At 55.7% G+C, this 22990-nt stretch overlaps 1 protein-coding gene across 2 annotated transcripts in view; it reads right to left on the bottom strand.

Annotated features, from left to right (window-relative positions):
* SCN4A (sodium voltage-gated channel alpha subunit 4) overlaps positions 1-22990 on the bottom strand; it is a 44051-nt gene that overhangs the window by 10481 nt on the left and 10580 nt on the right. The window contains exons 2-14 of one of the 2 annotated variants that reach the window (XM_036837394.1): positions 16111-16777; positions 15903-16021; positions 15685-15774; positions 15259-15387; positions 14700-14791; positions 12403-12699; positions 11542-11605; positions 11143-11284; positions 10135-10344; positions 9355-9508; positions 7264-7502; positions 5293-5466; positions 4066-4422 (exon numbers count right to left, since the gene is read on the bottom strand). In XM_036837394.1, the coding sequence (XP_036693289.1) occupies positions 4066-4422; positions 5293-5466; positions 7264-7502; positions 9355-9508; positions 10135-10344; positions 11143-11284; positions 11542-11605; positions 12403-12699; positions 14700-14791; positions 15259-15387; positions 15685-15774; positions 15903-16021; positions 16111-16383 (2340 nt within the window). In that variant the 5' untranslated portion in view covers positions 16384-16777. Of the gene's footprint in view, positions 1-4065; positions 4423-5292; positions 5467-7263; positions 7503-9354; positions 9509-10134; positions 10345-11142; positions 11285-11541; positions 11606-12402; positions 12700-14699; positions 14792-15258; positions 15388-15684; positions 15775-15902; positions 16022-16110; positions 16778-22990 lie in introns of those variants that run through there. The other variant, XM_036837395.1, reaches the window with a different exon arrangement.

The raw sequence follows: 22990 nt of genomic DNA, 5'->3' as shown, positions 1-22990 counted from the left end.
AACTTTATTTTCCAGTGGACAGACATTTACTGAGCCCCTCCCACTGTGTGTAGAAGCAAGTGGCCTCAGTTTGCCCTCAGCCTAGAGACAGACATTTGATCAGAAAAATACAATGCAGTGGGTATGCACAAAGCAGAGACTGGGGTGCACAGGTTTTGAAACCACGCTGCTTGGCTTTGAACCCCAGTTTACTAGCCGTGTGTCCTGAGGCAAGTCCTATCACTGCTCTGTGCCTCAGTTTCCTCATCTGTACAATGGCGATGATTCCAATACCTACCTCCTCACGTTGTTGTGAGGATTAAAAGGTCAGTACAAGTAGAGCACACAGTAGGCACTCAAAACTTGTTGGCTGTTATGTGTGTGATAATAGAAGACTCTACAAGGTACAGGGAGGAGTGTGATTAACTCTGAGGTCAGCTCAGCATTTTATGACTGAGGAAACTGAGTCCCAGAGAGGTGGAGTGACTTGCCTGAGGACAAACAGCACAGTCAGAACTAGAACCCAGGTTTCCAATCATTGTACAACTTCAGAGGACATCATTTACTTAGACTACAATGTGAATGGCTACCCCGGAGGCTACACAGTGCAGTGGCCCTGACTTCCACCAGCTTATTCCCACCCCAGGGCAGTGAGCGGGAAGGTACAGCCTGGCTGGGGTGGGGGTTCTGGCTCCTGTCAGCCAGAGGCAGGTATTACTCTGGGGGTCTCAGGGTGGGGCTGTATGAGTGGACATGAGGAAGTAGGGCCAACTGTACTACGCCATTTTCTACAGGACCTAAGTATCCTCAGATTTTGGAATCTGCAGAGTGTCCTGGAACCGATCCCCTGAGATACCAAGGGAGGACCGGAATGTGAATCTCCCACCCTTGGCCATCTTCTCCATGCATCTCACTGTCTGGCCTTCACCAGTGTCCTCCAAGGTCTTTTTGTTATTGTCTTAACTATCATGTTGACATAATATCTTTAACATATATATATATAGGGACTTCCCTGGTGGCGCAGTGGTTAAGAATCCGCCTGCCAATGCAGGGGACACGGTTTCGAGCCCTGGTCTGGGAAGATCCCACATGCCGTGGAGCAACTAAGCCCGTGCGCCACAACTACTGAGCCTGCGCTCTAGAGCCCACGAGCCACAACTACCGAAGCCCACGCGCCTAGAGCCAGTGCTCCACAAGAGAAGCCACTGCAATGAGAAGCCCGTGCACCGCCATGAAGAGTAGCTCCCGCTCGCCGCAACCAGAGAAAGCCTGCACACAGCAACCAAGACCCAATGCAGCCAAAAATAAAAATTAAAAAAAAATTAAAATTAAAAGAAAAAAAATGTGGTCTTAAAATATATATATATATGGTATATTGTATATCTTCTCTCTCTGGGAGAATGTGCTGGGGGTATTCGTCCCCACTGCCATGTCTTCTAGCTACTTTTCTGCCTTTGCCCCCAACCAAAATTTACTGGTTTTTCTTTCCCTCTCTGGCGGGAGGTGTCCAGTTGCCAGAAACACATCTGAGATGGGAATTAGCTGCTCTCTGGGTCAGCAGGGTTTGCACACGGCTCTTGCCGGGGACAGAAATAGCTGCCTCAGGCAAGGCATGGGGGGTGGGTTGGAGGGAAGGGGGACTGACAGCAAGTTCCCCTGGGGAGCTCTGAGGGGTGGGTTCCCTATGCCCTGGTCATTTCCTCTTCTTCACAGTAACCCCGAGGAAGTGCCTGAGTGCCATGGACGCAGGGGACCTGGGTCCCCACACACCCTGGCGGGGTGCCCCGGTGCCCTCTGGCAGACACTTGCTTCCATGAGGCCTGGGAGGGTGGTGGGCGGGGACAGTGCCCAAGGAGCTGGCAGTGCCGCCCCCCCTTGGTCACTCTGCTTCCTTTGAGCAAAGTGGGAGAGCCACAGAGCTGGGCTGGAGAAGGGCATCAGGGTGGGTAGGTGTGTGCATCTGTGTGTGTGTGCACGCGTGTGCATGTGTGTGTGATGGGAGGGTGCGGGTGGCACACACACAGAGGCAGTGCAGTGCAGTGGTTCCAGACTCTGGGGCAAGACTGCTTGGGTTCAAATCCTGCACAGGTTCCTAATCAACCTCCCTGAGACTTTGCTCGATAAAACAGCACGGCCCTCATAGGGGGTGGTGAGCATTAAGAGATCAATACCAGGAAAGTGCTCAGAATGCTGAATAAACATGAATAGAGGTCAGCTGTCATCGCTGGTACTGCTGATGCTAACCTCATCATTGGTACCATTGCTGCTGGTATTGACGCTGTTGCTATTGGAGTTACACAGACTCAGGTCCTAGTCCAGGCTCCGTTTCACACTAGCTGTGTGGTTCTGGGCTGTGCCTCCTGGAAGCACGGAGCCAACATTACCTGCCGCACAGGGTCGTCAAGAGCATTAGGGATAATACACGTAAAGCCCCTGGCACAGGAACCGGCACGTGGCAGAGCCCGACACCAGGAGCGTGATGGTGGTTGGTGATGGGTACTGAATCCGCCACTGCTCCCCCAATGCCTGTAACATTTGGACCCCCCTGGCCTCTTGGGCCAAGTGCTTTGTTAAGCACTTGGACGTGTGTCATGTAATCCTTACGACCACCCAGTGGAGTAGGTCACCACCCCCATCATCCCCATTTTCCAGATGAGAAAAACTGAGGCCAGAGAGAAATAACTTGCTCAAGGTTTCCCAGTCATCAAGTGGCAAAGTAGGGGCCTGAAATGTTTTTGAGTTTACACACACACACACAGAAACCCCCTGCAGACCCTTTTGGTCACCTCCAGGCCCTTAAACTTGCCCTCACAAACTTCTACTCAGAGCCTGCTCCCACACACCCATCCCGAATCCTGCCCCAAAGTTCTGCTGGGACATCTGCCCTCACTCTCCATCTTCCCTCACTCTACCCACTCCCTAAGATCCCCCCTCCCAGGAGCAACCAGGCTGGGTTCTGCTGTCTGTCTGTCCCTGGGGGCTTGGGACCCCCTCCCACGGTCCCCTCCTCAATTAAGGTGACACCCCCCGCCGCCAGTCTGCCCCTGCCCCCAGCCGGAGCTCAGCCATAGCTGAGAAGCGCTGACCCAGCAGCTCAAGGATTCCACAGGCCTTTGCAGAACATGGGGACGTGTGTCTTTCCACTCCCTGTTGCCCAGGGCAGCGTCGGCCACCACAGGGGGCAGCTGGGCACAGCTCTCCTGGCAGGAGTGACCCCACCCCGAGAAGGGGAGAAGCAGAGTCGGCAGGGTGCGGAGAGATGCCTCCCCCGGCCCCAGCCACAGAAATTCTGGTTAGCTGGACCATGGCCTCACACCCCGTTTCTCATGGGCCCCTGCACCTCCCTCCCTGCACCAGCCCCGCAGGCAGAAAGTGGCAGGATGGATGCAGCCCATGCCATCTCCAGATCCTGCCAACGCCCATGGCCTAATTCCTGGGAACAGAGGGTGAGAGGGTAGGAGGACAAAAGGGCCAGGAGTTCCTGGTGCCAACCCCACACTGTGCCTTCTTCGGTCACAGTCAATCCTCCCGGCCACCCCCTGAGGGGCCTACCAGTTTTCTTCCACGTGAAGTTAGAGAACTCAGCCAACCAGAGAGCAGTGATTCGTTCAAGGTCACATAGACAGCGGAGGAGCCGGGACTGCAACATGGGTCAGTCTGACTCCAGCTATCATGTTACTTTACCCAAAACACTAGGTCTCAACAGTACTACTCGCAGTGTGGTCCCTGTACCAGCAGCAGTGACATCACCCAGAGCTCATTAGAAATGCCGGTTCCTGGGCCATGGCCCAGAGCCGCTGCATCTGACTCTGGGGCATGGGGCCAGGAATCTAGGTTCTGAGAAACTCCCAGGTGATTCTTAAGCAGGTTAAAATTTGAGAGCCACTGAGTTAAACCATACAAAACTGCCATTTGGGGTTGGGGTTAGGTAGAAAACAAGCATCGGCGGTTTCGCACAGTGTAACCTCATTGGAAAAGGGCCCTTCAACGACAGCCTGATTTAAAGGAAATAAAGGTATGGACACATGGTGGACGCTTGGGTGTCCTGGGCGAGGGTGGGGGAGCCACCCAGCCGACCTCACTCACCACCAGGTTGCCGATGACCATGACCATGAGGAAGACGGTGAGGCACATGGCCTGGCCGGCCACCTCCATGCAGTCCCACATGGTCTCGATCCACTCCCCGCACAGGATGCGGAAGATGATGAGGAAGGAGTGGAAGAAGTCGTGCATGTGCCAGCGGGGCAGGTTGCAGTCTGCGGCGATCTTGCACACGCACTCCTTGTAGCTCTTGCCGAACAGCTGCATGCCCACCACGGCGAAGATGAACACGATGATGGCCAGCACCAGCGTCAGGTTGCCCAGTGCCCCCACCGAGTTGCCGATGATCTTGATGAGCATGTTCAACGTTGGCCACGACTTGGCCAGCTTGAAGACCCGCAGCTGCCGGGCAGGGCGAGGGCAGGGGCCGGTGAGGCCCGCAGACCCCTGGCCCAGCCCCAAGAGAGCCCCATCTTTATAGGAGAAAGAGTAGTTCCCTGACCAGGGATTGAACCCAGGCCCTCGGCAGCGAGAGTGTAGAGTCCTAACCACTGGACCACAAGGGAATTCCCAGAAAGAACTCTTTTGAACAGCTCAACTCCCACCCACTGAGGGATGCAAGGCCTCAGTTTACCTCTCTATTAAATGGGAATACTCACATCCTACCCCCTAATCCTCTTCGAGTGATCAAAAGAAAGAGTCCTTATCTCTTAAATATACAGGCTAAAGTATTTGCAAGTGAAATGAAATCTCAGGATTTGCTTTAAGATACTCCCCACAGAAAAATTGGGGGGACAGATAAAACAAGAACTATAGAATGTTGACAGCTGTTGGAGCTGGGTGAAAGGTACACAGAGGTGTATCTTACCTTCTCTATACTTTTGTGGATGCATGAGAGGTCCCTATGGGGTAGTGGAAAGGATGCTAATTCGGAGTCCCAATTCCACTACTGATGAGCTTCCTGAGCCTCAGCTTTCAGCTCTGCAATATGGGTTGAAGTCCCCACCCCACTGCCACCCAAGGTCACTTAAGAGTCAAGCCCAAATGTCAGCTCCTGGGCTGTCATTTTGGTCCCCCAGCAGCTCTGTGTGATAAGGGGGAGGGCACCTTTCTCCTTTTTTCCAGTAAGAAAGGTTCTAAGAGGCAGAGTGGTGACCAAAGGGCAGAGGGGGCCTTACTTCCAGCCCTCTGGCTTCTTGGCAGTTTCTCCTCCCTTCCTCCGGGCATCCTCACCACACCCTTCCCCAGCCCGGGTGCCAGGGCCTCACGCACCAGACGGAAGGAGCGGAGCACCGACAGCCCCTGCACGTTGGCCAGGCCCAGTTCCACCAGGCTGAGGGTGACGATGATACTGTCGAAGATGTTCCAGCCCTGCTGGAAGTACTCATAGGGGTCCATGGCGATGAGCTTCAGCACCATCTCTGCTGTGAAGATGCCCGTGAAGACCTGCAGGGTGGGGTGCAGCCCCCGTCACAGAGCCTCAGAGGCACAGGACCTCGGGAGCCTCCCACCCCACTCCCACCTCCAGGGCTCGAGGGGAGGGTGACAGAGCCGTGGGGGCGCAGGCAGTGGTACCCACGGCCCACAGGTGTGTGTATGTGAGTGAGGAGCGGGACGACCATGCCACAGGGCAGAGTGGGAACCACTCAGAGACCGGGGCCCGTCCATTCCTGGCCTTGGGACTGTTGGCCTGTGTCACGTGACTTCCTGGGGCCTCAGCCCAATCATAATAATATTCAACACTCATAGAGCACGCTGTGGTTCACATTATGACCTTATCGGTATCCCGACCTCTGTGAAGTTGGGAGGGATGATCACGCTCATCCCAGAGTTGAGAAATTGAGGCTCGGAGAGGTCAGCAGCAAGCTGTCGGTCACACTGCCCACATAGAAGCCTGTCTCAAACCAGGTCTTGGGGTGCTTAGTTCAGTCTCCTGTCCCTACACCCTACAGCCTCTCTACCCTGGTTGGCTGGGGTCCCAGGACCCAGAAAACCTTGGTGGCTTCGGAAGTCTAAGGCAGGGCCCAAAAGAGGATGAAGCGGAGGATCAGTGAGAAGCCAGAGCTGAGCCCCCAGAGCCCTGGACTCATCTGAGGGCTGCAGAACCTCTAAAAGCTCCCTGGGCACGGCCCCCCTCCTGCCGGGCACCAGCTGCCCCGGGTCCACAGCCTGCCCGGGCACATGCTGAGCCCCGCCCAGGAGCTGTCCCTGGCCGTAGCAGGTGCCCAGACAGCAGCAGAGTGTGGCCAGGGGGTGGGCAGGCGGCGGGCCGGGCCCATCACACACACCCCAGCAGCTGCACCGCGGGTCCAGAGCACACCCTTGCTCCTCCAGCCCGGCCTGGCCACGGCCGCCTCGGGCATCTCCGTGGGGTGGACGTGCCTGCCTCGCGGGCTGGGGAGTCCAGGGCCTGATTCCTGTGCTGCCCACCCAGTCCTTGTCCTGCCCCAGGCCCCAAATCTGACTCTTCCTGGGCTCCCCGCACCCTCAGCGGAGGGGGAGCATCTTGCCCATTCGCCATCCTGGAAAGATTGCAAAGGCAATTGGAAAGGGTGGGGCTGGGCTGGAGGAGGAGGAGGCGGCTTTTTCCCTTTGTCAGGCTCCACAGGGGCTGGCAACGAGGTGATAATGCTCCTAATGGGCAGGGATAAGCAGGCGGATCAGTGTGTGTCAACAATAGCAGAGCAGAAAGGGCTGGAGAGGGGAGCTGGCCTGGCCATGCCCGAGAAATGGCAGCGGGCAGGGGGGCTCAGGGCTGGGGGGCTATGCCCTGGGGCCTCCAGGGTGAGCTGGGGCCTCTCGAGCCTGGGTGCCCATGGCTCTACGCCCCCACGTCCAGGTCCCTTGGTCCCTCTTAGCCCCACAACAACCTCTGAAAGTAGAGAGACTTGCCATCCAGCCCCCCCATACCTCTGTGCTCTCACTCCCCCATCTCTGCCTCCAGGGCATGGCCTGGACCCCAAAGCCCCTGAAATCCTGATCATAAGAGGTCAAGCACCTCATCCCCATTCTGTCTGCCCCCAAGTACCCTGAAACCCAAATTCCACATCCCATGGATCACCCCATGTACATCCCTGGTACATCAACTCATGTCCCCATATACCCATATGCTGGGAAAATAACCCCAGCCTGTCCCCTTATGCCCCCTAATTGTGCCCCATATTTCCACACAGCCCGTTGGGCCCTGTGGCCCCTCTCCTGTCCTGCACAGGAAGGACAGCCTCTCCCTCGCCCGCTCCCTACCAGGTTGCCCACGTTGAGCACTCTGTCAAATTGCTCCGTCATGGGGTAATGCTCCATGGCCATGAAGAGGGTGTTGAGCACGATGCAGATGGTGATGCCCAGGTCCACGAAGGGGTCCATGACGATCAAGTGGATGATATTCTTGAACTTCATCCACGGGGTGCAGCAGTTCCATATGAGCACTTTCTGGGAACACTTGTACCACCACGGTGGGCACTTCTGGTGGGCCTCTTCCAGCCCTGGGAGTAGGGTGGAAACAGATACCTGATGAGGATCCCCCCTCACGTGCTCCTTCCTCCACCTAGATCTTTGGTCCCACCTTCCAAGCCCCGCCCCCTAGAGCATCACACCTCAAGCCCCGCCCCCTCAGGGAGGCCTACTCCAAGCCCCGCCTCTCAGTGTGTCACCCTCAAGACCCATCCCTCTAGACACCGCCCACATGGCCCCACCCCTCAGCGCCCCACCCCACAACCCGCTGTCCCTTAGCTGACCCTCAAAAAGCCACACCCTCAGCAGCCTTACCCCAAGCTCCTCTCCCAGTGTTCTACTTCAGCTCCGCCTTCCTGGAGCTCCCCACCCCCTAACGCGATGGGGTGACTCCCATCCTCTGCCTATGGCCCAGGGTGCGATCTCGGCTGGGGAGGGGCCCGAGGGCCCCCAGGGAGAGGCGGGAGGCCACTGCAGGGGGCTGGGTCCCAGTTCCACCTGCTGCTGGCCAGCGCCACTCAGGAGCAAACTGTGGTTCCCCCCGAGGGCTCTCCCTCCCACTGCCAGTATGCCGGCCCCTCCAGACTGTCCCCAGCCAGTCCTTCCTTTCCCACCAGGGTAGCTTTCTGGAAACATCCCCTGTTCTTGCCACTCCAGCTCTAAACCCCTGGGGCTCCGTAAGGCCCGTGGGTGACGCTGCTTCTCCTCCTGGTCTTCCAGGCCTCTGCTGCCCATGGGGGTTCTCAGCCTGGGCGTGCTCTCATTTAATTCCCACCGGAAATGGATGAGGTAAGTATGTTAGTGCCCCCACGTCACAGATGAGGAAAGGGGACTGGAGCCGGGGGCAGCCCCATAGACACCTGGGTTTGAGTGCATGATTGGGACACCCCAGAGTTTGGGGGCGGTTGAGCCGCACCCCCATCCAAGAATTAGTAAACCGGACCTCGCAAAGGCTGCAGATTCTGCTCTGGCAGCAACACCCCTAGCCCCAACCCGGGTGCTACTGCGGGTGCCCTAAACTGTGTCTGAGGCCCCAGACTTCCCACCACAGTCCCAGTAAGGACAACGTTGAGTGACCTCCTCGGCCAGCCCTGCCCAGCATTCCCTGGGGCATTCTCTGGCAGGGCACACAGACACCTGGATGCCCGTCACACAAGGTCAGCTGGGATGGGGCCCTCTAGAGGTTTGCAAAGTCCTCCAAGTCCTTCCTGGCACAAGGCGAGACACCTGGGGAGAGGACCCGATCCCTTCTATGTCAGATTTCCTTGCATCTTCCCTCCCTTGCTTCCCCCTTTCCTCCTCCTCCCTCTGTCTTTCCTTACTGCCTTCCTCCCTCCCTCTCATCCATCCACACACCCATGTCTCTTCCCATTCATTAATCTTTCAGCCCAGCCACCCATCCATCCATCCATCCATCCATCCGTCTGTATGTCTATCCACCCTCTCCTCGTTACCTTATCCTAGTCTCCCACTGAGGCCTGGGGGGCAGCACAGGGATTTGGGGGAGTCTGTGACTCTATCTGGGCAGAGAGACCTTTGATGTTTAACTTTTACCCAGAAGGTATTTGAGGAACAGGATCTCCAGTTTCCGGAACATTGGGCCTTCCTGGTTAGTATTATTATCCTGTCCTTCCCCATTGCCTTGGCAGCCCCCAGGGCCTCCCGGAAGCCCCCAGTTCCCGCCACAGCCTGGCCTTGCAGCCAGAATTGGGCCAGGGTAAGCCAGGACTATATTTATCACGGCCATTTCTTCGATGCCAATATTAAGTTACTGTCCTGAAGCTGGGCCCAGCCAGGCCCTCCCGGCCCCCACCCTGGGAGCCCAAGTGGCCTGATGGGCAGGACAGGCAGGGTAGGGTGGGTATGGGGATGCCAGGCACTCACCTTCCATAGCATCTGAGACGCCGCTGTCTGCGCTGCAGCTGGGTCTCGGGGGCCCCTTCTCCCCCGTTGATGTGTCCAGGCTGCCGTTGCAGTCTTTGCCGTGGGCTGGGTCCTCGTCTGCCTCCCTACCTTCCAGAGCCTGAGCGGCCTTGGCCTGTGGACCAGCAAGGGTGATGGACATAAAGTCCATCGCTGAGCCATGGGGATGGACTAATGGATTCTCAGAGCTTCTTCCTGAGCCTGTCAGGCTGGGGGCCCCTCTTTTTGGCCCGCACCCAGCTTACTGTGGGCAGGGGCGGCAACCTCGGTGGTGGTGGGGTGACAGGGTAGGGACCAAAGTGACTGAGGACACACATCCTGAAGACCCTTCACTCTCTGAAGCCTTGACTGACCCTGCACTTCATGACATGATGGGTAAATGTACAGCTGCTCCCTGGGGCCTCATCAGGACCCGCCGCTCCCTCAGCCTGGACCCGTACGCTGCCCATAAAGAATCATAAAACCATAGGAATTTGAGCTGGAGGGCTACGTCAGGTTTAACTACTCCGGATTCCTTGTTATATATGGGGAAACTGAGGCACTGAGCTGAGAAATACTCTTTCCACTGCTTGGATGCCTCCCACCCCACCAAAGCTCCAGCCTGGGCCTTCTGCCCCCCGTCCTCTGCCTCGCAGGCCCTACCCCATGCCTCCCCCGACCCCCCTCAGCCTGCCCAGGAGCACCCAGGCCGAGGGGCAGGGAGATCCCTGGATCCCCGGCCTCCTCCCCCTGAGTCCAGACCTTCCCCAGCTCTTCCTGCTGCTTTCTGAATTTCTCCAGCATCTGCTGAAACTCTTCTTCTTTCTCCTGATTCTCGGCCAAGGTGGCCTCGTTCTGCTCAGCGTATGCCATGGCCACCACCGCCAGGATCAGGTTGATGAGGTAGAAGGAGCCCAGGAAAATGATGACCACGAAGAAGATCATGTAGGTCTTGCCGGCTGCTCGAAGGGTCTGGGAGTCGGGGAGGGAGAGAAAGTGTCACATGGCACCCGCCTGCTTTCACCCACACCCATCTCCATACATCCATTGCCCAGATAGATAAATGCAGGAGAGGGTCCTTCACAGAGCCAGGCAGTCTGAGGGCTTTTGAAGCAAGGTATGGCCACCCTTGGCAGGCTAAGCCACATTCTGGGGCGCTTCAAAATATATACTCAGGACCCAGACCTTCCTGGTCTCCTGGCTCAGAAAGCCCTGAGGACCTCAGCCAGACATCTTGAGATCAGAGAACCAGGAATAAAAATTGGTGAACACGGGCTTTGGGATCAGCTTGAATCCTAGCTTTCCCGTAGTGCCTGGCATCTAGTAAGAGCTCAGCAAATAGCAGCTATTATTATTATTATTATTACTAAATATTATTATTAACATCATCATGTTAGAAACATCACCAGGAACCAGAAGGCACTGTTGCTCCAGACCCAACCTGCCCACCTGCAAACAGTGGAAGGTAAATAATTGTGTATGGGCAGAGTTGGAGTCTAAGCTGCCCTACCGGTTACTGTGAGGCTTGGGAGTCTGTGCCCGGCTCAGATCTCAGCTCTTAAGGCAAATGAGGAAAAGGAAGAAAGGGCTGGGGCTCAGATCTGGGCAGGTACCTAGCGTCAGAGGGCTCTGAGAACCTATATGTAGGGGCATTTAGGGGGTACCATGGAGGGGACAGCCTTGTTAGGGGCCCCACCAAGCCCGGAGGAGGCTGTGGAGATGGAGGGAGGTAGCCGTGGGGCTGAGGGGCAGGGCGGGGGGCTGCTGTACCAGCTGGAAGAGGTTTTCCCAATAGTCCTGTGTCATGAGGCGGAAGAGAGCCAGGAAGGCCCAGCTGAAGGTGTCATAGCTGGTGTAGCCATAGTTGGGGTTCCGCCCGGCCTTGATGCACTCGTAACCCTCAGGGCAGCGCCTGGGGATAGGATGGGGGCTGGTTTTAGGGAGAAAGGAGAGCTCCAGACTGGAGATAGATGGGGGGATCCCAAGAGAAAAATATCCTTCCGTCTTGTCTGCATCCCGAAAAATGGAAAGTGTTCCCCTCATGCCCATGAATTTTCTTTACGTTTCCATCCACCCCAGGTCCTCATCCCTAATCATCCCCCATCTTCTGACAACCCTGGGACACCTGCCCTCCACTGCCCCCACCCCACCCCCGCCAGTGTCACTCACCCAGCGTCGCTGCTGTTCCCACAGAGCAGGGCGTCATTGGAGCCTTCCAGGAAATAGAAGTTCCCTTTGGGAGTCAGAGGCCACAAAGGAAACATGTCACCACATGGACACTGTGGGCACAGTACCCACTGTGCACCTGTGGACACATCTGTGTGGACCACACGCCCCAAATGGATGCTCTCTGGGTGCCCCTTCCCTCTCCTTTAAGGGCAGCTCCAAGTTCCAAGGTCTCTGGGTAGATACATTTTGCTGTCAGCTCAGTGCCTAGTGTGGGGTGCAGCAGGGGCACAGAGGGATACGGGGTGGGGGGCATGCATGTGTGTGGATGGGGCTACCATGTGCCTGTGCAGGACACTCAACTGAAGGGGGGATGCGGCTAGAATCCAGGATGCCAGGTTGAAGAAGGGGTACCATTTTCTCAGCTGCCAGAAGGCACAGTGTGAAGTAAGAGTGGCTCTATGAGAATGCTGTCTTGTGCGTGTGAGCCTATGAAGTCTGGGTATGTGAATAGGATGTGGGGGCCTGGTGGTGGCCCTGCCAGTGTGCGAGCATGTGGTGTGATGGAGAACAAGGAGTACGTAGGTTAGGGACTATGGACTGCTGCTTTTTATAGCAGAAGCTTTAGGATTTTCAAAGCAATTTGGCATTTGTTGTCACACAAACCCTTTGAGAAAGGTATTGTTGTCTCCATCTTATAGGTAAAGATTCTGAGGGAGGGGGAGATGAAGTGACTTGTCAGAGGTTGCCCCAGCTGGTAAGTGATGGATTTACACTCAGGTCTTCTCCATGCTCTTTGTCGCACAAGGGGCTGCCATCGGGGCTGGGAAAGACCCCACTGGCCTCCCGACCCTCCGTTCTTACCTTCGTCATTGATGTAGGCATCCCAGTCAAAGGTAGAGTTGCTGGCCCAGCTCTCCTGGCTGTTCCAGGTGTCATTGCCGTACCAGGTGTCATTGCCGTACCAGGTGTCATTGCCGTACCACGTGGTGTTGGTGTCATTGAAGGGCGGGGGCCAGCGCACACACTTCTGCCGCAGGTTTCCCATGAAGAGCTGCAGCCCCACCAGGGCAAAGACACTCAGGCAGAAGACGGTGAGGATCATCACATCTGACAGCTTTTTCACCGACTGGATCAGGGCTCCCACAATGGTCTTCAGCCCTGATCACAGAGAGGGTGAGAGCTTGGGGCTGGGCAGGGCAGGGGGTAACTCACCGACTTAGCCCCTCCGAGCCTCTGCCTACTCCATCTCCTTCAAGCCTTGACTTACTTGGGGCACTGCTTGCCCGAAGCCTTCCCAAATTAGCCCCATCCTTCTCTGGTTACAACCTCCATCTGGAGCCTTGAATGGCCACCGAATCTCAGCCACTAGAAGAAGGGACTATGAAGACTTCACAGTGTGTTGCCCGACTCAGAGAGCAACACCCAGTCACACAGTGGAGCTTAATAAATGTCGCTAAGTCAGCACTCCCAAAGTGTGTTCCTTAGAACGCTCATCTAGTAAGCTGTGCCCTTAAAAAAAGGGGTTCAATCATGTTTGGGGAAGGCTGAGCTCTGTAGCGCCCTCTTGGAGGGTCCTTGTGTAGATTAGCCTATCAAAGGCTCGGAAAAGTCCTACAGAAACAAAAACTTTAATGCCACGTTTCACCTTATTTGACACAGAACACTTTCTCTCTCTTTTTTTTTCTTTAGTAAATTTATTTATTTGTTTATTTTTGGCTGCATTGGGTCTTCGTTGCTGCGGGCGGGCTTGTGGGCTTCTCACTGCGGTGGTTTCTCTTGTTGCAGAGCACAGGCTCTAGGCGTGCGGGCTTCAGTAGTTGTGGCTCGCGGGCTCTAGAACGCAGGCTCAGTAGTTGTGGCGCACGGGCTTAGTTGCTCTGCGGCATGTGGGATCTTCCCGGACCAGGGCTCGAACCCGTGTTCCCTGCATTGGCAGGTGGATTCTCCACCACTGCGCCACCAGGGAAGCCCTCTTTCTCTTTTAGTGCCTGTTAACACCCAAGGAACAGCAGGGTTCACTCTGAGAACCTCTAGGCTGACTTTGCAATATTGCATTCCACTCCTCTGGACGGGCAAAGGCATAGCCAAATCGTATGGAATTCCAGGCTCAGATTCCATCGTTTATGGAAGAACCATAACTTCTTCCTCGGGCCTAATCAGTGTGTCTCTTGCTTCAGTATTAGTTTATTTCTTTTTCTTATCTTGGTATGAAAACAGATGCTCAGCAGCCTCCTTATAAAAACCCTCTGAGCTCTGAGGATGCTGGAAGCATGGCACCGAGGGAAGGTATTGTGGCCTTGACTCAGGGGCCAACGTGCCGTGTGGCCTTCAGTAAGCTCTTCCTTCCCGGGGTCCCTCCTTCTTCAACTGCAATTCACGAGGGCTTTGGACTAGAGGAGAACTAAGGTATTTTCTAGCCCTAAGACTTCACAATTTCCCCTCCTCCCAGAGTCTGTCCTCCATGCCTTTTCAGATCATCTTTCTCTCCTTTAATGAACCTTCTCCAGTTTCTCCACATGCTTTTTTGAGGGTCCAGATGATCCAGATTCTAGTTATTTCATGCTTCTTGATGCATTACTTTGGAATTGCCCTGGCCTGATTGCTCAGTGGGTATGTGGCGTGTTCATTATTGAGCCCACAGGGCTGGGACTTTCCATCACTGATTCTCTGTGTCTCTCTCAGGTGGAGGTCTCTGCTCTGCCCAGTCTGCTTATTTTATTGAATACACATACCCTGGGCCAGGCATTGTTCTAAGCACCTTATTGCTCTCAAGGCTTTGAATTTTCATAACAACCGGATGAGTGGTACTGTTATTATGCACATTTCACAGATACGGAAATTGAGGCAGACAGGGAAGCCACTTACCCAAGGTCAAAGTTAGGAAGTGGTGGAGGTGGGAATTGAACCCAGGCAGTCTGGCTCCAGAATCTGTGCTCTAACCACCTTGCTATGCTGCCTCTCAAAACCCATCCTCCCACCTGGGGCCCCTTCTCCTCTCTGGCCACAGGGGCCCCTCTGTGTCCAGGCTTTGGTGTGGGTCCTACACCACCTGGGACGGTTGTGACCCTGGGTCATAGAACTTGAGTGCCTGGTTCCAGGCCTGGGGGAGGGGGGAGGCCTGATGGCCTGGGCAGAGGGTCCCTGCTCCTCCCCAGTACCTGGGATGACTGTGATGGTTTTCAGGGCCCGCAGCACCCGGAAGGTTCTCAGGGCTGAGATGTTGCCCAAGTCCACAAACTCCGTCAGGTACCTGGGTGGGGAGGTTGGGGCGAGGGCTGTGTCAGAGCCGGGGGTGGGCGGTAGGGCAGAAGTCACAGGTTCTCCAGGCCCAGAATGAGGATTCCCAAGGAATCCTTGTAGTTGGGGTTACCGTGGAGATGCGGGGGGACAGGTCAGGCACAGCAAGTTTCCTATCGGGGCCTGAGAGGTGGGGAAGACAATGCAGGAGCTTTGCTGAGGAGTGGGGTTAGCAAGGGTAGCCCAGCTCTCCCGGTGGGGGCCCGTGGGACTAGGGCTCAGGGCTGCTGTGTGTGGTCATACGTGCTATGTGTAGGGGCACCGGGACAGCCTGCCAGCCAGACCCTGGGAATGGCAGCTCCTAGAATTGTGCAGCCCACTATCTGCAAGCTGACCCACGGCCCTGCCGTCCACCCTCTGAGGGCTGGCCCCCTCCCCTCACCCTCATCAGCCTCAGGACGCCCTTGGGGCCCTGCTCACGCCATCATGATGACGCTGAAGTCCAGCCAGTTCCAGGGGTCCCGGAGGAATGTGAAGTCTTCGATGCAAAAGCCTCGGGCCAGGATCTTGATGAGGGACTCAAAGGTGTAGATCCCTGTGAAGGTGTACCTGGCAGGGAGAGGGCCGGCCAGGGCCAGCCATGTCACGCCTGGGTGTGGGTGGCAGTGATGGACCTCCTGGGAAGGAGGGCACAGAAATGACATATGCCACCCAGGGGCTGAGGACATTGGTGAGAGTGACAGTGTGTGCCATTCCAGGGTCTTAAGGTGTGTGTGGATGGGGGTGGCAGTGACAGTGTTTGTCTCCCTGGAAGACAAGAGCAGTTTCACTCTGGGCATCCTCAGAGTGCACACCCGGGACGGGCAGACACCTGGGACCGGGGCAACGGGGGAGGGGGAGACTTACTCCACATGCTTGGACCAGGAGGGCGGGTCGCTCATGGTCATGAACACGCAGTTGGTCAAGATGGTGATCATGATGAACATGCTGAACAGCGTCGGGGGGAGAGTCAAGGAAAGTGAGGGAGCAGGTGGGGAGGGGAGGTGCAAAGAGGGCCTCCCGCCCATCCCCGCCCCCTCCCTGCCTTTCCCCGCCCCTGCGCTCGCCCCACTCGGGCAGGATATGAGTGGATGAGCACCTTGATGGCGCAGCGTCTGAGGGTGCTAAAGGGGCTCAGCATGTACAGCGCAGGTGTGGCAGAGAAGCGGAAGATGGCCTTGCCCTTGTTGAGCACGATGAAGGTCTGCGGCAGGGAGAGAGCTGTGAGGCCTGGGACAGGTGGACAGATTGACAATGGACAGACAGGTGGAGGGAAGCCTCCCAGGCCCGGACCTTCTTGTCACCGTAGTAGGGATCCAGGTCCTCCAGGGGGATGCCAATGACCTCCGGTGGGGGGTCCCCATAGATATGGGGCAGGTTCTTGCCAGCCTCCAGGTCACTGCACGGCTTCTGTTCGGGCCCGTCAGTCTCCATCTGCTTGTTCCGCTGCTTCCGGGCCTCCTCCTCCATCACCCGCTGTTCTATGGCTGCCAGGGACTCCCGGGTGAAGGGGCGCAGGCTCTCAGGGCCCAGAGGCACCACCGTGGGCTGAGATGAGTTGGCCATCCTCGCATCCTGGGCTCAGGGGCCAGCAGGGCGGCAGGCAGCCGGGACAGCTGCAGCGTGCAGCCCCCGGGGTGCTGGGCGGCCACCCCGCCCTGGGCCTGCTGTCCGCTACTCAGCTCCTGCCTGACCAGGGGCCAGGGCGGGGAGGTCGGCGTGCAGGCCCTTTTGGGGCTGGGAGATGTGCCTGCAGGGCCCAGGTGCTGCTGCACAGGTGCTGGACACAAGGGCATCACCCCCAAGCCCCGCACCACACTCTCCCCAGCAAGGGCTTGGCTGCCCTCTGGACTGACAGCAAACCAACCAGATCCTCTTCCGTCTTCGAGACTTGGGGCCAACGCCCCAGTGCCTTCAACCGCCTCCTGGGCCCAAGTTCTGGGGACTGTGTGGCTTCAGCCTATGGGGACAGAGAAAACCACAGCTGGCTATGCCCATGTGACCTCTATCCAGGAGTGAGGCAGAAAGGAATCAGATGTGAAATGTGAGGGTGGATTGAGGATGGGCCGAGGTGAGGGGCCTGATGGGGTCAGCCTAAAGCAGGAATGGCAAACGGATTACATCTTGAGGGCTGACTTGGATCCGCTGCTATTGGCTGCTTGGAGATGTGGGCAAAGACTATCAAGATTGCAGCCTGAAAAAAAAAAAAAAAGGTTGCAGCCAGACTCAGTGCAAAAAGACTGCTGTGATTGATTACTGATGTCTGCCAGGGGCATGAGAAAGGAGAATGTGGTACACCTGCCTGTACTCACCATATCTGGCCTGGAGGGAAGAGAAAAGGAAGATGTGGGAATGTGGAGTGCCCTGTCCTGAGCTTTGGGGAGGTGTGATGTTGGGCGGGGAGAGGGAAGAAGGAAGGTTCCTGGGCACTGCCAAGGATGCCACCAGCTCCCTCCCCCAGGACCCATGGGACCTAACCCATGGGCAGGCAGGGGGAGCTGGAGTGGGAAAATGCAGGGTGTGTGTGTGGGGGGTCATGTCAGGAGAGCCTGAAGACGCTAACGTGGAAGAGAAGGACACACAGGAAAGGTCCTGGAGACAAGGAGATGGACAGTTTCAATGGTGGGGGCAGGGCTAGAGCTCCCAGGGACTGCTTTTGGCTGGTGGTCCCTGTATGAACTGGGCTGATAGAGGGGTCCCCACCAGGAGCTGTAGAGGCGTGTGAGAGCTGCGCAGCCCTCCTGAGCCTGTTCCCTGTGGAAGCAAGGTGGTAGGTCACTTATCGCAAAGGCCCTGGGGAATGACCCACATCATCAGGAGGGCACAGGGACACCACAGCAGCCTGGTCACACACCTAGCCATCACTAGGCCCGCACGGACAGATGCCCCGGAACCACCCCTCCACCAAAGGGCCTCAGACAGACCCCCCAGAGACACCCAGGGCTACACCGGTGGGTAGCCCTGTCACAGCGGGCCCAGAAGCCTGAGCAGTGCCCCTGCCCTGGCCAGTGCAGGCAGGCACTTCCTCAGACTTGGTCAACAGGTGGGGGGGCGGCCCAGGGAGTGGCCGGAGCCATTGGGCAGAGCTGGCCACGCCCCCTGCCTGGCTGCGCAGCTGCTCCCTACCATCACCCGGGGAGTCGTGTTTCCACGGGCATGACTCCGCTCATTCCTGCTGACCCCGTCCCTCAGCTGCTCACTGGCCCCATCGTGTGCGTGGGAGCGTGTGTGCACGAACACACACGTGTACACGCGAGCGCAGACACACGAGAGCGCACGCCCAGCCCGAAACCACCCCTCACGCTGACCTCACAGTTGCACCTACCACTTGCCACATACCTTTGCTCCTTCTTCCCCATCACTGGCCTCACGTACATGCCCAAACAGAAGACACTGACGTGCCACGTGGCCCTGGCGGGACCACGGCCACTGGGCACCCTCCCAGTTCACTTGCCCCGCTTGGCAACAATCCTCTGGCCTGACGCTGCCCCCTCTCTCCCTCGCAGCCGCCCAAGTGGAACCACAGATAACCAGAGATGAACAGTCTGGCTCGGGCCCCAGCACGCATGGAAACTGCGCTCACCAGAGGCACCAGAGGCCCCGATCAGTCAGACCCAGTGGTTTCTGTGCAGCTGACCCTCCCTCGAGCATCTCACGGCCACGGCCTCTCTTCTCAGGAGAAGAGCGTGGCCTACCCCTCCAACCACTCTCTCTACATCTGCTCTGTGAGCTCCTCCTTCCTGCCCCTGGAAGATGCTGCTTCTCCAGGGCCCGGTCTGCAGCCCTGTTTGCTTTTCACAGCAGGCACCTCTCCCCGTGCCCGTCTCCTCTGCCACGGGAATAACCGCCATCCACCTCCTTTCCGTGGTTTCTGTGCCCACTTCCCTGACGGCCCCAGACCGGTCAAGTCACGGCTCCCCTTCACGAGCAGCCACAACATTTGCAGCTCTTAGGTCGATGGTGATTCGTGCCCTCCTTGTGCGATTATCTGTGGTCTGTCTCCCCCCACCAGACTCCTCACAGGCCTGGGCTTGGGGTCACCCCTGAACCAGTGCCTGGCACATTGGCATGGGACCGACAGATGGCACAGCCAGCCTGGCACCTCCTCCTGCTGGCCCCCAGCGGGCCTCCAATGGACTCCTCATCTCTCCCTTTGAAATTTGCACTTCACTGTAAATTCCTCTCCTCCTACCCTCTTCACCAGCCCTGAAGCCACTTCACATCTGGATGTCTTGTTATGTGAGTGGGTAAATGCCCTCCTTGGCTAGGCCAGTTGAGGTAATGGTTTTGGCTGCTGGTGGCTGAAAGCATCCTGGTGGCACATCTGGTCAGTTCCCAAGCCATGCTGAGGCTCCTTCCCAGCACCCACATGTCTCTCCATCCTCCAGGCTGCTGCTGCTTCATCACCCCTCACCTGCTCTATTCAAATAGCCTCCCGCCTGCCTCCCTACCTCCTGCTCGGCTCCCCTCCAATCCACCATCCCCATTTCTAAAATCACAAATCTGATCATGTCACCTTCTGCTTAATCCTTCGGTGGCTTCCCACTGCTTAATAATGTGTCCACACTCCTCCACGTGGGTCCCAAGGCCCTGCATGATCCGATCCCTGCCTCGTGGCCCATCACTTCGCCACACACACCCACCCTCTGGCCATGCTACCTCCATTTTCACAAAAGGGCCAAACTGTTTCCCACCGAAGCCCATGCCTTTGCTTATGGTCTGCTTGCCTCCTGGAGCACTCCTTCTTTTTGGCATCCCGGAGAGCTTTAATTCGTCCTTCCAGACTCAACCTACACAAGAACCACCACCTCCAGGAAGCCCTCCCTGGGCACCCTGGCTGAGCGGATTGCTCCTTTGTACCACCAGTGTGCCTAACACTGGATAAAAGGTTATCAAATGAATGAATGGATGAGAGGACCCTTCCGCCTTAGCCCGCTGCTCCTTTGAGCCCACCTTGAGCTTAAGTCATAACCAGAAACTGGATCTTCTCTGATATGGCCACTTCACACGTTCCCCTCCCCCACCTCCTACTGCTCAGCTCAAGGGCCCTGTTGTGTAATCCTTGGGCTTCTGCTTACATTCAGTCCTTGACCCTGAGATTTCTCCCTCTCCATCAGCCCCTCAGACTTCACCTCCCTCCTCTTCCAGCCTCCGTTACAAGCTCCATCATCATAATCCCTCCCTTGAAAATACGCTTAACTGCAGCCTTCTCTCTCCTTCCACCCCCCTCACCTGGGGAAACCTCAGCCTGCCTGGCCTGGCTGTGCTCTTCCTGAGGCAGCCCCTGAGCTGCTGGATGCTGCTGCAGCCAAGGCAGGACTTCGCTGGGTTCACACTGTCTCTGTGGTTATAAACTCCGGGTTTGCCCTCAGTGCCGCCCTCTAAGTGTAGGTTTCTCTGTGAGTCTCGCTTTTCCACTTTTTGAGAACAACTATTTCATGCTTTCTCTTCTTTCCTCAACCCCCCCCCCCCCATAGTCTTCCCCATGATGCTCCCAGCTGGTGACTCTGTCTCCGTCTTCACTGAGAAAACAGGATCCGTCGTACACAAACCAACAGAACTATCCTCACTGCCCTCCCCTTCCTCCTCTGTCCTGATAACAACAGAAGACTCAAGACCAGGAGTTCCACTTGGTCTCAGGCCCCTGACCCCGCTTGCCTTCCCGAGGACCTCCTTCTCTACTTATCTTCTCTCTCTCCCACCACCAGCCCCTCCCCTTCTATGACCGGGTGCTCCCATCTTCAGAATAATGGCAGTGGTGACAAAAACCACCCTCCCGGCCCCATGCCTCCCTTCACGCTTGCTCTATTTTTCTGTTCCTCTTCACGGACAAACTTCTTGGAAAGTGTCTACACCAGCTGTTTTTCCTTACCTTTTGCTCCCTCTCCAACCCATTCCAACCTGGCGTACATTCCCCCCACTCCACGGAAGCGGCTTTTGTCAAGTCACTAGCACCCTCCCTGCTGCCAAGTCTGCTGAACACGTTTCTGTCTTCACTTCCCTCAACCTCATAGAAACATTCAATCCAGTTGGCTGCATTCCCCTTCTGGACAGGCTCTATCCTCTCAGCCTCCATGACAGCTCACCCATAGTTTACCTCCTGCCTCTCTGGCTGTTCCTTCTCAATGTCCTTTGCTTGTCCCTCTTTCTCTCCCCAATCTCAGGGCTCTGTCTGGGTCTGGGTGGCATCATTCCTATGACTGTAAATAGTGTTATAGGAGCACGTTAAACCCCTCCTCTGAACTCCAGACCGATATATTTAACTGGCTACTGGACCCCACCATGTGGATAGCTAACAGGCATCCAATCGACAGCATCTGGAATGAAACATTTGCCAAGGACCTACCACACAGCACAGGAAACTGTGCTCAATATTATGTAACAACCTAAATGGGAAAAGAATTTGAAAAAGAATAGATTCATGTATATGTATAACTGAATCACTTTGCTGTACACCTGAAACTAACACAACATTGTTAATCAACTATACTCCAATATAAAATAAAAAGTTAAAAAAAAAATATATTCTCAAAAAACAAACAACCCAATCAAAAAAAATGGGCAGAAGATCTAAATAGACATTTCTCCAAAGAAGACACACAGATGGCCAACAGGCACATGAAAAAGTGCGACACATCGTTAGTTATTAGAGAAATGCAAATCAAAACAACAAAGAAGTATCACCTCACTCTGGTCAGAATGGCCATCATCAAAAAGTCTACAGATAATAAATGCTGGAGAGAGTGTGAAGAAAAAGGAACCCTCCTACACTGCTGGTGGGAATGTAAATTGGTACAACTATTATGGAGAACAGGCTCTGCTCCCATAAAGGGTTACAGCCAACTACGAAGCTTGAGGGCACAGTCCACCCAAGACCGCTCTCATTTCTGATATCAGTTGCAAGGTCAGGGGTCCTCAATACCTTTGTCTTACCCACCGTCTTCCTCAACCCAGGAAATGGTACCACCATCCAGCCAAGTCCAAATTTGCTCAAGTCAAAAACGGAGGTGTCGGGCTTCCCTGGTGGCCCAGTGGTTAAGAATCTGTCTGCCAGTGCAGGGGACACAGGTTCGAGCCCTGATCCAGGAAGATCCCACAGGCCACGGAGCAACTAAGCCAGTGCGCCACAACTACTGAGCCTGCGCTCTAGAGGCCGCGAGCCACAACTACTGAGCCCACGTGCCACAACTACTGAAGCCCGCACGCCTAGAGCCCGTGCTCCGCAACAAGAGAAGCCACCATAATGAGAAGCCCGTGCACCGCAACGAAGAGTAGCCCCTGCTCGCCACAACTAGAGAAAGCCCGCTCGCAGCAATGAAGACCCAACGCAGCCAAAAATAAAATAAATGTATTTAAAAAAAGGAGGTGTCTTTGTGAATTCTCCTTTTCCCTCACCTCTACATTCAGCCTGTCCAAAGTTCTGTTAATACCATCTCCAAAACATACCTAACCTCTCCTTTTTCCCCTGGTCCATTTCACAACAATTTCTTACAATAGCTACCTGCTTTTGCCCCTGGCCTCTCCAAACCAGTCCCAGGAAGCAGCAGGTGCTGTTTTAAAAACAAGAAACTAGGGACTTCCCTGGTGGCGCAGTGGTTAAGAATCCACCTGCCAATGCAGGAGACATGGGTTCCAGCCCTGATCAGGGAAGATCCCACATGCCGTGGAGCAACTAAGCCCGTGTGCCACAACTACTGAAGCCTGTGCGCTTAGAGCCTGTGCTCCGCAGCAAGAAAAGCCCCCGTTCGACATAACTAAAGAAAACCTGTGTGCAGCAACGAAGACCCAATGCAGCCATAAATAAATAAATAAATAAAATAAAATAAAAATAAAAACAAGAAACTAATCATGTTGTTTCTCCTGCTTAAATTTCTCTAGTCACATCCTGTTGCACTTAGAATAAAACCTAAGGCCCTGGTGATCCAGCCCCGATCTACCTCTTTGCCTTTGTCTGCTGATTTGTCCTCCTGGCCTCCTTCCAGCTCCTTGACCACCAGACTCATGCCTGCCTTTGGGCCTTTGCTCTCCCCGGAGCTCTCGTCTCCCTGCTCTTCACATGGTCTAGGCTCTAATGTCCATTCTCCAAGAGGATTTCTCCTCCTCAACTCTCTATTACAGTCCCTTGTATTTTCCTTGACATCATTTATCATAATTTGTAATCACTTGTCTATTG

This window comes from Balaenoptera musculus, chromosome 20 (assembly GCF_009873245.2).
Source record: "Balaenoptera musculus isolate JJ_BM4_2016_0621 chromosome 20, mBalMus1.pri.v3, whole genome shotgun sequence".
Classification (NCBI taxonomy): domain Eukaryota; kingdom Metazoa; phylum Chordata; class Mammalia; order Artiodactyla; family Balaenopteridae; genus Balaenoptera; species Balaenoptera musculus.
This window is presented reverse-complemented; position numbering and strand designations above follow the sequence as displayed.